This window comes from Podarcis bocagei (assembly GCF_964188305.1).
Source record: "Podarcis bocagei genome assembly, chromosome: 13".
NCBI classification, from domain to species: domain Eukaryota; kingdom Metazoa; phylum Chordata; class Lepidosauria; order Squamata; family Lacertidae; genus Podarcis; species Podarcis bocagei.
In genome coordinates, this window is record NC_138138.1 from 37,726,346 (window position 1) to 37,743,199 (window position 16,854).

At 47.5% G+C, this 16,854-nt stretch overlaps 1 protein-coding gene across 2 annotated transcripts in view; it reads left to right on the forward strand.

The window, feature by feature from the left end:
* Nucleotides 1-1,423: 1,423 nt before the first annotated feature.
* Nucleotides 1,424-16,854, forward strand: part of TTYH1 (tweety family member 1) — a 65,389-nt gene continuing 49,958 nt past the window's right edge. Inside the window, exon 1 of one of the 2 annotated variants that reach the window (XM_081167128.1) lies at nucleotides 1,424-1,682. In XM_081167128.1, coding sequence (XP_081023254.1) covers nucleotides 1,557-1,682 — 126 coding nt within the window. In that variant the 5' untranslated portion in view covers nucleotides 1,424-1,556. The remainder of the gene's footprint in view (nucleotides 1,683-16,854) is intronic. The other variant, XM_081167129.1, reaches the window with a different exon arrangement.

Consider the following 16,854-nt stretch of genomic DNA (forward strand, 5'->3'; position numbering starts at 1 on the left):
ACGGCAAAAGGATCCCTCCAAGCTGAGTGAATGGGTATTAAAATGGCAAGTGAAGTTCAGTGTAAGCAAGTATGAAGTGATGCATATTGAGGCAAATAATAATAATAATCCTAACTTTGCATATACACTAATAGGATCTGGTACCTAACCAGGAATGAGATCTTGGGGTTGTGGTGGATAGCTCGAAGGAGCCAGCCCAGTGTATAAGGTAAAGGTACCCCTGCCCATATGGGCCAGTCATGTCCGACTCTAGGGTTGTGCGCCCATCTCACTTAAGAGGCCAGGGGCCAGCGCTGTCCGGAGACACTTCTGGGTCACTTGGCCAGCGTGACGAAGCTGCTCTGGCGAGCCAGCACCAGCGCAGCACACAGAAATGCTGTTTACCTTCCCGCTATAAAGCGGTACCTATTTATCTACTTGCACTTAGGGGAGCTTTCGAACTGCTAGGTGGGCAGGAGCTGGGACCGAAAGACGGGAGCTCACCCCGCTGCAGGGATTCGAACCGCCGACCATGCGATCGGCAAGCCCTAGGCGCTGAGGTTTTACCCACAGCGCCCTAACCAGCCCAGTGTATGGCAGCTATGAAAAGCATGAATTCCACGTTTCAGATCATTAGGAAAGACATTGAAAATAAAACCCCTTATCACACTGCCCTTATACAAATCTATGGTGCTACACCACTTTTGGAGCACAGTGTTCAGTTCTAGGTACTACACCTCAAAAAGGATACTGTAGAGCTGGAAAAGTTTCAGGAAAAGGTAACCAAAATCACCAAGGGGTTGCAGCAATTTCCCCTTGAGGAAATGTTAGAACCTTTGGGGCTTTTCCTGCTGCTACATCCCAGGCAACAACTGCAGCAATCTGGGGGGGAATAACTATCTTCTAAACGACAACGTATCAACTGGGGAAATGTTATGCTTATAGCAGCAACAACTTTCTGGTTGCCTCCCCGCCCCCTAATAATAATAATAATAGAAGCAACTGGCTGTTTGTGAGGATTCCTGACCATTCAGAAAAACGGGTTGAAATCACTGCAGGTGTAAGGATTTTTACGCAGGTCTTCTTCCTAGCCCGCTCCACATATTTCAATTGGTTCCCGCAAGTATATTTTGTAGAAAATTGGGAAGGCTGGAAGCGATTACGGAGTTTTAGAAGTTGCTTTACTAGTGCGTTTTCTCCCACTCTGCATCCGCTTTAAATCTGATCAGCGATGCCTTGTATTTATTGTGTAGAGGGACAGATCCACTTGGGGGAGCTATTAGTCTCTCTGACAGGTCGGGCGAGACAAGGGCTGGTTTAAATCACGGTGACGGGCGCAGCGCTCGCTAGATGGCGCTGCGCCTTCCACGGTCCTCTTCCCCCACCACCTAGCCCTCCCCCCCTTTATTTCCCCAACCATCACTCCCCCCTCCCCAATATTCCGCGCGGATAAGCCCTGATGTTCTGCACTGCCTCCCTGCACATCATTCCCCGACATCCATCCGTGTGCCAGCATGGGGGGCCGGCGACCAGCGCGGTGAGCGGGGTTGGGGTTGTGGGCGCCCCGCGTCGGAGGGATGGGGTCCCCCCAGGGGTATCGAGCTTCGTGGTGGACGTTCCTCTTGCACCAGGCGCCGCACATCAACTTCCAGTTTGAAGCCGTGGGGAGCGAATTTGCCCCGGAGGACTGGGGGTACCAGCAGGTGAGTGCCACGACGATGCCCAGAGTAGGCATGGGTTTGCAGGATCTGTGGGGTCAGCGAGCCAGGCAGAAATCAGGCAGGGCTGTGGGAAAGATGAAGTGAATGAGAGAAGCGTGAGAAGGAGGACGGGGGCAGGCGGGGGCGGCAGGAGAAGGTGAGGGGAGAGGTGGGGGGGTGGAAAAGAGGGGAATGGAAAGGGCTTTTGAATGCACGGAATTAAGATGTGCGCCCATAGAATTAAAATGCGTGCGCGCAGGCAAAGCTGTTTGGATGGAGGGAGGGATGGATGGAGGAGCAATCAGGACGGGATGGCAAAGATTAAGGGTGGGAAACAAGGGGGAAGCAAGACGGGTAGGGAAGGAAATCAGAGTGCAAAGATGTGGTCCAAAGAAGAGGAATACCTGGATGGAGAAAATGAGAAGAGTTGAGGGAGAAGGAAGAGAAAGTGAGCAGCGGATAATGTAATGCTAAAGGAGGGAGGGAAAGGAGCAGAATGGGGGTGAAAGGGGGACTTGTGGGAAAGGGAAGGAGAGGTGAGGAGAGGTAATGGGGCAGCTAGTGAGAGGGGGGTGGGCTGGAGGAGGGGGGGAGGAAGGATGGGGGAGGGAGGGAGGGAGGGAACCGGACAGGATGCTCTGGGAAAGATGGAGGACCAGATCGAGAGATAAGGGAAGAAGGATGGGGCTGGAATTGCACACAGAGCGAAAGAAGAAGATAATGTGGGACAGGAGGAGACAGATGCCAGGGAGGAAGGGCTAAGGAGGTCCAAGGAGCATCTCTCATGTGTCAAGAAGCTCCAGCTTTGAAGTCAAGGAGGAGCCATCAATGGTCCAGGTGTGTGTGTTGAGGTTGCATCCGTGGAGGGAGGCTCAGCTGTCGAGAGACTCGCCTGCCTCAGATTTCTGCAGCCCCTTGTCAAAGCTGATGAGGCTCAGCAGCCTCTTCCCGTGGGCAGTGTGTCTTATCTGGGGCGACTCACTTAGGACTCTCCTTCTACAAACAGAGAGACCTGACTGGCTGAGAGAGAGAGAGAGAGAGAGAGAGAGAGAGAGCACTTGTGTAGTGGCATGTAATGTGCGAACCAGCTGCACACGGATACGGCCCCAACAGCCGTTCTTGCGGTTGCATCCGCCCGGAAATGAAAGGTTGTGTGAAAATGAAAGGCAGCTGATTTATCTGCATTATTAGCCTGGTTCACACGTTAATGCCTCTCCCTCGCTACACAAGCAAAGGCGCATGAGTGCAGCTGAGGACATGTTGAGCTTGTACTGTGTGCAGATCAGCTCTGTGGCTGTGTAGATGCCGGCCTCTGCCTCTGCGTTCCTAATCCCACTTCATCTATTCCTCAAACCAACATTTTATTTCTCGGCCTTTTGCGTCTTAATTTCAACACAAATTGGAGCACACCCAATATTAATTTAGGAGTGTGGGATGCTGCTTATGTCATCCAGGCCAGGTTTTCCCAGTGGGTGCCCTCCGGATTCCTACAACTCCCATCAGCCTCAGCATGGCCAATGGGCAGGGGCGATGGGTGCTGGAATCTAAAACTTCTGGAGAACACTAGGTTCAGAAGGCTTGCCTAAGCAGGCAGTGGATCTCCTGGGTGTCAGCCAGAAGTCTTTCTTTCCTATTATCTGCTACTGCAGATCCTTTTAATTGAAAATGCCAAGACTAAGGTTGGAGCCTTCTGCATACAGAAAGGCTGTGTATACAACATAGATTTAAAACACACACACACACACACACACACACACACAAATCCTTTGAACTGTAGTTTACCCTTCACAGAACTAGAATTCCTGGCACCCTTAGGAAACTAGTTCCTGGGATTCTGGCAGGTGGGGATGCTTTCAATGTGCTTTCAATGTATATTGTGCGTGTACTCTTGTCACTGAGGCCCCCATCTCTACTACATGTTTAAAGCAGGATAATGCCACTTTAAACCGCCATGGATTCCACCCAAAGAATCCTGGGAGCTGAGAACAGAGCTGCAGTTCTCAGAGTGGTTTAACAGTCCATTCGTATTCCCAGGGAACTCTGGGAGAGGAGCAGGGGGTCTCCTAGCAACTCTCTGCACCCTTAGCAAACTTCAGGTCCCAAGATTCTTTGGGGGGGGGGAGCCATGACTGTTCGAAGTAGTATGATAGTGTGGTTAAATGTACCATGCAAATGGGGCCTTCTTAGGCTGTGGGCTATACAATTTGAAATTAAATTGTAAACTTTGGTCAACCCCAACGTCCTAACTTCTCTGTAAAATCTAGTTGCTCCTTCAGTCACTCTTTTCTTTGCCCCAAGCTGGGAAGGAAAGTGTGAAAAGAGAAAAGCAGAACATTTATCTGTCCTTTTATCTAAGACATGAACAGGCTCATTCTTAACCCGAGCCACAAAAGCTAGCTTGCCAAATTTACCAAACTGATGCTGCTTTGCCAATTATATCCTGCCTAACCCAATTTGTCAGATTGTACCTTGTGGAACTAACCACCACATGATTTGGACGCCACAAAAGAAATTTGGTGTATTGTTTTGGAAGAGCAGAATCTCCAAAGCAACGCTAGTAAATACCAAAACGAACAAAGTCAAAGAGGGGATGACTAGGAACCTAGAGAACTGCCTTCTTCTCTATCAGATCATTGGTCCATCTAGCTCAGTATTGTCCACATTGACTGGCAACAGTTCTCCAGTTTTTCAGCCAGGGATCTACTCCCTACCTGGAGACAGCAGGGATTGAACCTGGGACTTTCTGCATGCAATCTTGATCACCCAGTGCACTCAGATGACTTGCACCGCACCACCCAAAGAGATATGACTGGGATATAAGAAAGAGCCTTCATCCTTAGCAGAAGAACCTTAATAACAACAACAAATGGTCCCTTGTCTCCCTAGAGACTAACACATTTTATTACAACATACGGTTTCATGGACTAGAGCCCAATCCATCAGATGTTGGATCTGATTAAGTGTCCTGTAGTCCTACAACAGCTAATGCTGTAATAAAACATAAAAAGCAACATTAGCCATCTTGGTCCATCAGGTGGGGGGAGTGGGAAATCCAACAATCCACATTGGACAATACTTTTTTGTTAGGACCAACCAAATGTTATGAAACAGTGGCAAGGGTCCGAGTTCTCCAGAGCACTCCTCAGGCAAGATGCTCCACAGCAAAGCAGGGGGCAAGGAGAGTTGTGGTAGTTAAAATGTGTTAGACTGTGTGCATGCCATAAATTTAAAGCACATTTCCTCCTCCAGCCCCCCATGCTTCGGATGTGCTTTAAAAGGTATGCTGTGTACACAGCCTTAAAGGTAAAGGTACCCCTGCCCGTACGGGCCAGTCGTGTCCGACTCTAGGGTTGTGCGCCCATCTCACTTAAGAGGCCGGGGGCCAGCGCTGTCCGGAGACACTTCCACAGCACCAGCGCAGCACACGGAAACGCCGTTTACCTTCCCGCTATAAAGTGGTACCTATTTATCTACTTGCACTTAAGGGTGCTTTCGAACTGCTAGGTGGGCAGGAGCTGGGACCGAACGACGGCAGCTCACCCCGCCGCGGGGATTCGAACCACCGACCATGCGATCGGCAAGTCCTAGGCACTGAGGTTTTACCCACAGCGCCACCCGCGTCCCTGGTACACAGCCTTAGTCTTGCACTAAACCAGAGTATCACGGCTACCTCTCTGGACATTGTTAATGAAAAGAGATTGCCCCAATTCGGCTTCTCTGAGGGGTCTTTGCCGTGTCTTCTGAATTCCATCGGTGGTCTAGCTTAGGCCAGCCGCTTCGCTCCAACGGTGCTGAATTTGAACAGATGCTTTAAAAACAACAATGTGGGCAATTGTTGAATAAATGACACAGTCGTTGCTCATTCTCCTGGTGTGTCAGTCAGAGAGTCAGGTCTGCCTTGGCAATGCCTCACATGCATTCTGTAATCTTCCCACAACAGCCAGTGCTGTTTCAAGTACTCATTGAGTCCCTGAAGGACCCCCCTGTGGTCCATCCCACTTTGGAACGGAGCTGAGCTCTCAGTGTGAGCACAACATCTCACAGCAATTAGTTCTCCTGCCCCATTGGTGAAAGAGTCAGAGAGACATTGTGAGGTGGACCATGGGAGGCCCTCTGTGGGGTGAGGCCTGGTGCATTTTTGGCACTGTGATTGTTCTGTACCAAATTTTCCCAGCACTGAGTTGCAGGAGCCACCTGTAGATTTGGGTGAAATTTATAATGTTTAAAGGAGACTAGAAAACATGGCCCTTGGATAAGCATGATGCCAGCCTTGCAGGCTGTTCCTAACCTGTTTCCTAAACCAAATACTTGTGTCATTGAGTGGCAAATAAACTCGCTCGCTGGACCCCTGCAAAGAGTCTTTGAATGGAAGAGTTCTCATTTCCATTCAAAGCACTGGGACTGTTGTTGCCTGGCCCAAGTGGGATGGGTGGTGGCGGGCTCAGGGAGCGACCTCGATGGGAACAGAAAGTTCTTAGGAAGTTCTGAGCTGTGGCTCAGTGGCAGAGCACATGCTGTGCATGCAGAAGTTCCTGTTGTTCCTACAAGACTGGTCTGCTTGACAAAGGAGAGCCCTATTGTGAATCCACACATTATGTGGAATCAGGACATTCACAGCCAGTTGCTCTACTGCGTTCAGTGCGAGGCCTGCTCTATCCAGGCAGAATCCAGCTCCTGTTGCTCAGTCCCAGCTTCTGCCAACCTAGCAGTTTGAAAGCACACCAGTGCAAGTAGATAGATAGGTACTGCTGCGGCGGGAAGGTAAACAGTGTTTCCATGCGCTCTGGCTCTTGTCACGGTTCTCTGTGAGCCAGAAGCAATTCAGTCATGCTGGCCACATGACCCAGAAAGCTGTCTGTTGGCAAACGCTGGCTCCCTCGGCCTGAAAGCGAGATGAGCGCCACACCACATAGTCACCTTTGACTGGACGTAACTGTCCAGGGGTCCTTTACCTGTTTACCTTTCCTTACCCAGGCAGAAGACAAAGGTGGTATGAACCCTGTGATGGTAGAACAGACTGTTATGATCACAGGTTGTGTACACACTATACCTTTAAAGCACATGTGAAACATACTGTTTCCCTCAAAGAATCCTGGACATTGTAGTTTACCCCCTCACAGTTACCATTCCCAGCAACCAATAATAATAGATTGCAGTGCCCATAATTCTTTCAGGGCAAGAATGTGCTTCAAAGATACAGTGTCTATACAGCTTCAGACTGCAGCTAGAGACGCCTGTTTTGAATGCTCCCCCTTGTTTTGTTTTTAAAATCCTGCTAGTAAGAATTCTGCACATAACTCAGCACATTCCCTGTCAGGATGGTTTCTGTGTATGGAGAGTTTTCAAAAATATAATTGTCTACCACCACCCATCTGCAACTTGAAGTGGTACAGTCAAATCCTCAGATCTATAGCACTTCATTCTACTTCCTTTGTAGTGTTGACTATGCCTGACTCACTCCAAAGCATAGGAACCGACTCCTAGGGGCCGAGGTCCCTTCGGACCCCTATAAAATATTTGAGGGTGGCACGCCCTGCCAAAGTTGATGGGCATTGCCATTCAAATGGGTGTGTGTGTGTGTGTTGTGATCCATTTTGTGGGGCAGAGCTTACCTCCCGCCACCAATATTTTATTCAAGTTGTCACCCCTGCTCCAAAGGAAGTGTGCATAGGATTGTAGCCTAAGATGGCGGGGTTCTGGACTGTACCACTTCAGATTACAGGTTGTGAAGAATCATGTTTGTGATTGCTTCCCTTGTGTTTAAAAATGGGGGGCGGGGGGGGGAATTCCCTACATGTAGCAAAGTGGTACATTAAGGAAAGGGTTATGCCTTATTCCCTTAAGTCTGGGTTTTGTCACCTTGTATTTTGTCGTCAAACTGAATTTCATCACACGGCCACACACAGAATTGAGTTTCACCACAGAATCCAAGTCCCGTCACCAAATCCCTCCTTTTTTTCCACACTGCCTGGTTTCCTAAAAAGGAACACCAGCTGCTACCAAAGAGAGAGAAAAGGGGGGGGGGGAATCCCTTGTACTCTGAGACCAACGCGAAGTGCTGTGATTAAGCGGGCTCATGCAAATCTATTTCATTTGATTCAATTAGAGAATTTGGGTTTTCTGGTCACATAAAATGTAGGACGCCCTTCTTGACACCCTCCCTTCATAACCTTCTTTTACAAATGCGGTTCAGACAGATCTCCACAAGGCTCTCCTTCTTCTCCCATGCTGCGAGCCTTTTCTTTCTTTCTTTTCTTTTTTTACAGCTTTTCTTTTTTTAAAGACTCTTCTCCCTGAACATCCTTTTAAAGATGTGAATGCGAAAAACCCGGCACGGTATAAATAATTTATCTTTTATATAGCTCTTACTCCTGGCACTTCTTCACAGTTCTCATCTCTGCCCTGCCTATTTCACTGTTTCTCTGTGAAGAAGAGCTCTCGCAGCCTTAATATATGCCCCTTTGTGGCACTGCCAAGGTGTGGCTGCAGCCTTTCTTTCACTTACCTCTCTCGCTGAGCCCCCAGGGAGAGGCACCAGGCAGGGCTGGCATCAGTGCCCAACATTGCTGGGCGGTTGTTGGGGCCTGAGCTGATCCCCTTTTATGGCATTCCAGTGAGCACTGCTTCAACTTGGAGCCACCATTTAAATTACATTCAAATCCCTGGAGCGCCCCCAGTGCAGACTCAAGAGGAGCTCTGCTGAATCAGACCTAAGGGCTCTATAATCCAGCAACCCATTTTGCAGATTGGCCAACCAGGTGCCCACGGGAAGCTCACGTGCAAGGCAGGAGGGCAATAGCCCTTTTCTGCTGGTGTTCCCCAGGAACTGTGACCCCACCCCCGCCATACACACAACACCTTTAGAGCAGATTCAAATCACATCCCACCCCCATGAAAGAATCCTGGGGACCCCAGGGTTCCCCATACAGGGCTATAATACCCAGGATATTGACAAACTACAGTTCCCATGAATTTGGGGAGGGTAAAGGTAAAGGGACCCCTGACCATTAGGTCCAGTCGTGACCAACTCTGGGGTTGCGGCGCTCATCTCACTTTATTGGCCGAGGGAGCCGGCGTACAGCTTCTGGGTCATGTGGCCAGCATGATTAAGCCGCTTCTGGCGAACCAGAGCAGCACACGGAAACGCCATTTACCTTCCCGCCAGAGCGGTACCTATTTATCTACTTGCACTTTGACGTGCTTTCAAACTGCTAGGTTGGCAGGAGCAGGGACCGAGCAACGGGAGCTCACCCCATTGCGGGGACTCGAACCACCGACCTTCTGATTGGCAAGTCCTAGGCTCTGTGGTTTAACCTACAGTGAGGGTAGGATGTGCTTTGAATGTGCTTTAAAGGTATAGTGGGTATACCCACACTCACCAGCCCTACTGAAGAGGCTGCTCATGAGGAAGGAGGAACATCACCCAGCTATTGCTTTATTGCTTTAATATGCTGTACACCGCTTTGAGGTTTTTAGTAGAAGTATAAAGTGGCAAATAAATAAATAAATAAATAAATAAAGCAGCCTCTTAAGTCTCACCCAAAGAAGAGAAAGGCGTCACTCAGACCCTCCAAGTGTCCCTGTTTTCCAGGGATAGCAGCCCCAGATTAACAGCAGCTGTCCCAGTTTCTGATTTGATCTTCCCAGAATGTCCCACTTTTCCTTAGGACGTCCCTATTTTCATCGGAGAAAAGTTGGAAGGTATAGAGTTATGCAGCCCCTGAGCCAAGGAGATAAGTAACCTTTAGAAGACATCTGAAGGCAGCCCTGTTTAGTTTTATTATGTTTTTTATTTATGTTGGAAGCCTCCCAGAGTGGCTGGGGCAACCCAGTCAGATGGTTGGGGTATAAATAATAAAATTATTATTGTTATGGAATAGGACGTCCCTATTTTCATCAGAGAAATGTTGGAGGGTATACATCACTTTTTTATTAAAAAAAAAGAATACAAAGAATTTGTCTGTACACAGATCTGTATAAGCTAATTTATATGTCTGGGTGCAAAATGTAGAAATAATACTGGAAGAAGTATAAAGCCATCGTGAATGGTAGCCATCGCTAGCCAAATCTGCCACAAATTCATCTAATCCCATTTTAAATCTGTCCAAGTGGGTGGCTGTCATGGCAAAAAAACCCAACCACCTGCACAGCCTAGAACTTCCATGAATGTAAATACCTCAAATAGCAAAAGACCATACAAACATAAAATGATCAAACTCTCATGTCATAACAGATTACAGAAGCAAATTCCACAAAAACACAGGGCATTTGTGTCACCATTTAAATTCCCCACAATGCCCCAGAGCGCCTTTACATCACAAAAATTCAGCTCTAGTTAGCCTTCATTTCTGCAGGCAAATGTAGGTGGGAAAGCTGTTGTTTTGTTACAGCTAGCTGCTAAAAAATCAGGTCAGGAATCCTTGCCAATCTACTGCAACATCGTTCAGAGATCTATTATCAGATCCCAACCTGCCTTCTACCTGCTGAAACGAGAGATGGTGGCGGACTTTGGGCCTGGGGGACAAAAGTGCCCCCCTCCGGTCTCCCTCTGTGGCCCTCAGGACTCAAGCCAGACCCTTCCGCAAGCGCCTTAAACTGCGATAATGCCTCTTCCTTGGGCGACATCCATACCACAGAGCTTTCCCCCAGAAAGCAACAATTCCCAGCACCCTTAACAAACTGGGTTCTTGCTCTGGGGTGGGAGGGCAGAAGCCCTGTGCTTTGAATGTACAATGTGAGTGTGACCTTGCTTACCTGCATGGAGGATGAAGAGGTTTCTTTGTGTAAGGAAGTCTGGTTTTTGTGTGGCTGGAATACAGCCTACACGGTACAAGACTGGCATCTGTTGCCTGCCCACTTTGTTCCCCTGGCACTGCCCACCACTGTTTTCAAGCCCCAGGAAATTGCTCACAAATGAATACGGAAAATATGGGGGGGAAACACCACCATATTTCCCCACCTCTGCTCTAAACCATATTTAAAGGCAGAAAGGGAGACTCCTCTCCTCTTTGTCTCACACGACACCCCATTGAAAACATACTCTCCCCCCTTCTTTTATTCCTCTGTCGATGGTTAGATCATAGAGTAGAATCATAGAGTTGGAAGGGTCATCCAGTCCAACCCCCTACAATGCAGGGATCTCAGCTAAAGCATCCATGACATAGAATCGTAGATGTATAGTTAGAAACCACATGCCCTAAGCCCACCCCTTCTATCTCCTTCTGGCATCCTCTCCAGCTTATGGCAGCACCAGATCACTGGCCTCCATTGCAGGAACCACTGCCCACTTCCTCTCACACACCCTGAGCCATAAATATATAGAAAGGGACACGGGTGGCACTGTGGTCTAAACCACTGAGCCTATTGGGCATGCTGATTGGAAGGTCAGCAGTTTGAATCCCCACGACAGGGTGAGCTCCCGTTGTTCAGTCCCAGCTCCTGCCACCTAGCAGCATGAAAGCACACCAGTGCAAGTAGATAAATAGGTACCACTCCAGCAGGAAGGTAAACGACGTTTCCGTGTGCTGTGGTTTCCGTCACAGTGTTCTGTTGCTCCAGAAGAGGCTTAGTCCACATAACCCGGGAAAGCTGTCTGTGGACAAACACTGGCTCCCTCGGCCTGAAAGTGAGATGAGCACCACAACCCCATAGTCGCCTTTGACGGGACTTAGCCGTCCAGGGGTCCTTTACCTTTTTACATATATATATATATATATATATATAGAGAGAGAGAGAGAGAGAGAGAGAGAGAGAGAGAGAGAGATGTACATCAACAGCCCACCAACCACCACAATTTGGGTACAATAGTGTATAAACAAACTAAGCAGATAAAACTGCCAGATTAAATTATAAATTATACACAGCCTTACTTGCCAGTGGCACCACCAGATTTGGCAGGCCCCGGATGGACTGTATTACTTACAATATGTACTGGATCTTCCTCCAAATTTGGCAGCATGTCACATTTGGGGGGGGGGGATGCAAAGCATCATTGGAATGGAATAATGAAACTGAACATATTTATAGCATCTGAGCATGGAAGTGTGCATTTGGGGTTGCATAAGCACGTGTTGATGTGCATTTTGAGAGGAAAAGGGGAGGAATAGCTGGTTTTGGACTTTCCCAATCCCCTTTGGACAGTATCTGGGGCTTCTTCTGACCTTTGGCTCTTCTCCCACACACCTGTTCATAGATTGCTTCTTCAGGTTCTGATCTTTACCTGGCTCTTGGAGGGCTGCTTGAAACCAGAAGAGCATCCCATACCGCTTCTACTTTGAATGCTAATTACTCCCATAGGTCGGACGTCATTTCCAATGCAGGCACCCCATGTGATGAAATTATTGCTCGTGTGTCATTAGTAGAATCTAGAAGCATTCTCCAGAAGGGCTGCCCATCTCACTCCCTGTCCATCTGTATTGCCAACATTAAGGCTGCAAGCACCGTTGCACAGATAGCCAAAAGAGTGTCTCCCACATACCAGAGGGAGGTACAGTGGTACCTCGGGTTAAGAACTTAATTCGTCCCAGAGGTCCGTTCTTAACCTGAGGCGTGCTTTCACTAATGGGGCCTCCTGCTGCTTCTGCGCTGCTGGCATGTGATTTCCATTCTTATCCTGGGGCAAAGTTCTTAACCTGGAGCAACCACTTCCTGGTTAGCAGAGTTTGTAACCCGAAGCGTCTGTAACCCGAGGTACCACTGTATTCAACAGGCTTAGAGGAACTCCCAAGGTTTGCAGGAATACAAAAATATTTTTTTGGGGAACCCCCACATGGGGGACCTCTAAAACAACCTATGAGGGCTGAGCTGAGCATGCTCAGTGGTCACAGACTGTTGCGGGTGGGAACTGTGAACCAGGAGGGAGAGGACACAGAATGGAGCAACTTGAACTGGAGCACTCCACATGCTGCAACACTGTGTTGCAGTTTCCGCTTGAAGTATGCCAATAGTGAAAGTTTGCAGGCAGCATGTAGTCCACAGCAGGGGTGGAGAAAAATAAGACCACAGGCCACTGCCGGACCACGTGCCAGTGTCTAATCGACCCCCGCATGCACACCTCCTGGCTGCTAGGAGCTTTGCAAAGAATGATGCAACCTTGACTTGCATTCACATGACAGCTTATTCCATTTTCATTGACATTTCCCTATTCATTTCCACATCATATCTGCGCTTTCACATAATGTAAAAGCCATTTCTGGAACTATGTAGTTGAACTGGAGTGGAATGTAGTGTAAATATAACATCCCTTGCCATATTTTTTGCAAACATTTTTTTTCCCCTGGAAGCAAATATCATGGAAACTTGCCCTGTTTCCACTATAGCTGAAGAAGCAGCTTTTCTGTGGTGTGAATGCTCAAGTATAATGCGGAGCTTAACAATTAAGAGGAAGGTCTGGAAAGGTCCTGTGAATTCAGCCTTGGTGGGACCAAGTAAGGCATTTGCATTCTTAAAGAGTAGTGGATACTCAAGATCACTTAGCTCAGATTAGTTAACTGTTCAAAGATCCTGAGTATCCACTCTTGCTTTGCAATCTAAAGCACATTAGTGGACCATCAGAATTCTGGAAGGCAATGCTGATCATACAACAAGGCTGGAGTTAAATCATCTCTAGTTTTAAGCAGTACAATCCTGCCTCTACTTTTTCATGCTTAAAAATCAGAGAGACTTGCATGTATTTGGGTTCTCAATTTCAGTCTTAAGGACCACTCCTATTTGTGTTTACTGAGAACTATGTCCCATTAAATTCCATGGGGCTTCTTTCCATTTAAGTATATTTCTATTTAGGATTGCGGCCGTAGTATGTGTTTGTGGGCAGAATATACTGATTCTTAATAGTGGTAGATACCTGGGAAAGTGCAGATTGTCAGAAGACTGTGTGATCTGCATTGTGTAGCTTCTCAGCAGGAAGTATTCAGAAATGTGCAGAAATGTGGCATTAATAGAAGCTTCTTGTGCAGGGTTGGCCCACCCATGAGGCAAGGTGAGGCAAGCACCTCAGGTGGCAGGATCCACAGGGACAGCAGGCCTCAGTGCATATCTTTATTTGCCCCTTGTTCCTTATGTATAACTTCACTTACCCCTTCTTCCCTGGTGGGGAGGGGGCACCATTTCGTGGTTTGCCTCAGGTGCCAAAATGTCTTGGGCCGGCCCTGTTTTCGTGGTAGGGGAAAGGCCTTGCCAAATCTTCCTGCTCAGAAGAGAGGTTAAAAAAAGGGAAGACTCCCAGTCTTAATATCTTTTGTATGGTCCCAAGTACCATTTTCAGGGATATATATGGAGTGGACTCCACTCAAGATTTGTGTTGGGTTTACTCCAGGCTTCCTCAACCTCGGCCCTCCAGATGTTTCAAGACTACAATTCCCATCATCCCTGACCACTGGTCCTGCTAGCTAGGGATCATGGGAGTTGTAGGCCAAAAACATCTGGAGGGCCGAGGTTGAGGAAGGCTGGTTTACTCCTTAGTTTCTTCTTCTTCTGAAGATCCCACAAGACAGTAGAAGTTTAGAATCAGAGTTCTCCTTCTCTTAGATGGGCTACCTTCCCAGGGCTGATGAGCCCCACCTGCCCCTCAATTCACCATGTGAAGGAACTGCCTTCTTGACTGTTGGACCCACCATTGGTCTCATCCGCTGCAGCCTGTCTTTGCTTGCATGCAGAAGTCCCTAATTTATCAAGGCTACCCTTAGTTAGGGATGCGGGTGGCGCTGTGGGTTAAACCACAGAGCCTAGGACTTGCCGATCAGAAGGTCGGCGGTTCGAATCCCCGCAACAGGGTGAGCTCCCGTTGCTCGGTCCCAGCTCCTGCCAACCTAGCAGTTCGAAAGCATGTCAAAGTGCAAGTAGATAAATAGGTACCACTCTAGCGGGAAGGTAAATGGCATTTCCGTGTGCTGTTCTGGTTCACCAGAAGTGGCTTAGTCATGCTGGCCACATGACCCGGAAGCTGTACGCCGGCTCCCTCGGCCAATAAAGCGAGATGAGCGCCGCAACCCCAGAGTCGGCCACGACTGGACCTAATGGTCAGGGGTCCCTTTACCCTTTACTTTACCCTTACTTGGTGTGGATAGCCAGTCGAAGCCATTCCCGGGTGCAGCCGCTGTCGCATGCTGACAGCTCCTAGGAGCTACAGGTGAGAGCTGAGTGCAAGATGGAGACCAAAGGTGGACAATCTGCCCCAGAAGGAGCGTGACGTGGCCTTCCCCTAACACCCCATACACACCATTACGTTAATGAGCAGTAAATAAACAGTGATAAAAATGTTCCCCTGGGGAAGCTGCTTCTCTGAATCACCTATAGCCATATACAAGACACACAGAGCACGTTCCTCCATCCAGTCTTTTATGAACTCACATGCAGAGCTACTTTGTAACAAGAGTGGGGGTCATCACGTGGGGATCGTGTCCCATTGATGACGACAACAACAAAAGACAACAAAACAACAACAACAGGCTGGTTCACACCAGCTGAGAGATTTGGCTTTGGGATTAGGAGACTCAAATATTTGAAAGTGCTTTTTAAAACAATCGGATCAAATTAGCTGGATTAATGAGTGTCAGGGGATCTGTGAATTCATTCTGGATGGGGAGGGGGGAGAACAGTTTTCTGCATCCTTCTTACGTTCTAATAGCTAAAGGCTTTCCTCTTGCATCCTACCCCCTTCACTAACAGTCTTATTAATTAATATATTCAATTAATCAGCTAATTCATTTATTTGCCTTCCATTGATTGATTGATTTATCCATCCATCTCTCCCCTGATCCCTTTTGTCTTCTGCATTTTCCCTTTCTCCATTCACAAGTATCGCCATCAGGTTATCTTTCTGTCTCTGCAACAGACTGAAACAGGCAGGTGGATTTATGCAGTAAAGATAACCCAGCCGTAGAGAACAGGCTTTGCATGCAAAACTCCCCAGCTTCAATCTCTGGCCTTTCCAGGTTACAGCTCTGGCTGGGGCTGAAGAAAGTTAGGAGTCTAACACACCTGGAAGGCACCAGATGAAGGAAAGCAGCTCTAGAGACCTACGGTGCAGCTCCCATCATCCTGAGCCATGGCCATGCTGGCTGAAGTTGATGGGAGTTGGAGTCTCACCACTCTGGAGGTCCACAGCCTCTCCCATCCCTAGAGTAGACACTTACTGAGCTTTGGACCAAAGAGGTGACTTGGTAGAGGGCAGCTTCCTACTCTCTATGGCAGGAAGGGGAAGAGGATGGGCAGGCGGACTAGGAGAGAGATTGAGTGGGGAGGAGTTTCAACAAGTGGATTATTATTATTATTATTATTATTATTATTATTATTATTATTATTATTAACTTATTACCATTTATTTATTATTACAGTATCTCCATTTATTAATCGCCTTCTACACAATCATCTCAAGGCCGTCGCCTACAACAGAAACAGCCAAAATAAAAAATAATAATAATAATTTTTTATTTATATCCCACCCTCCCCAGCTGAAGCCAGGCTCAGGGCAGCTAACAACAATAAAATAATACAACATTCTAAAATCATTTCATTCTAAAATTAATTAATTCAAAATGAGGTTTTAGGGTTTTTTAAAATAAAATAAAACCAGCCAATGCCTTTAAAACCAAACTTAAACAATTTAAATTAGACACTTGGGGCAAAACATTGGGAAAGTTTGTTGGAACAAACATGTATCCAAGTGTTTCTGAAAAGTGCAAATAGGAAGTTCCTGTCTTATTGAGACAGGGGTGCTACTCCAGAGTACATGCGTAGCCACACTAAAGGTTTTGTTCTGAGTTACTGCAGAGTAGGCTTCTGAGAGACAGTGGTACCTTGGTTCTCAAACTTAATCCGTTATGGAAGTCCGTTCCAAAAGCAAAGCGTTCCAAAACCAAGGCGCAGTTTCCCATGGAAAGTAATGCAAAATGGATTAATCTGTTCCAGGCTTTTAAAAACAACCCCCAAAACACAATTGAACATGAATTTTACTATCTGACGAGACCATTGATCCATAAAATGAAAGCAATAAACAATGTACTACAGTCACACAATCAATCAATCAGTCAGTAGCTGAACTGGTTTGACACAGTCGCAAAAACAAAACAAAAAGAGCTGTAAAAACAAAAACGCAAAATAAATAGCAAAAACAGGCAGAGCTCAGCATAACACTCAAAACGGAAGTGTGGCACTCAAAACGGAGCACATTTGGCTT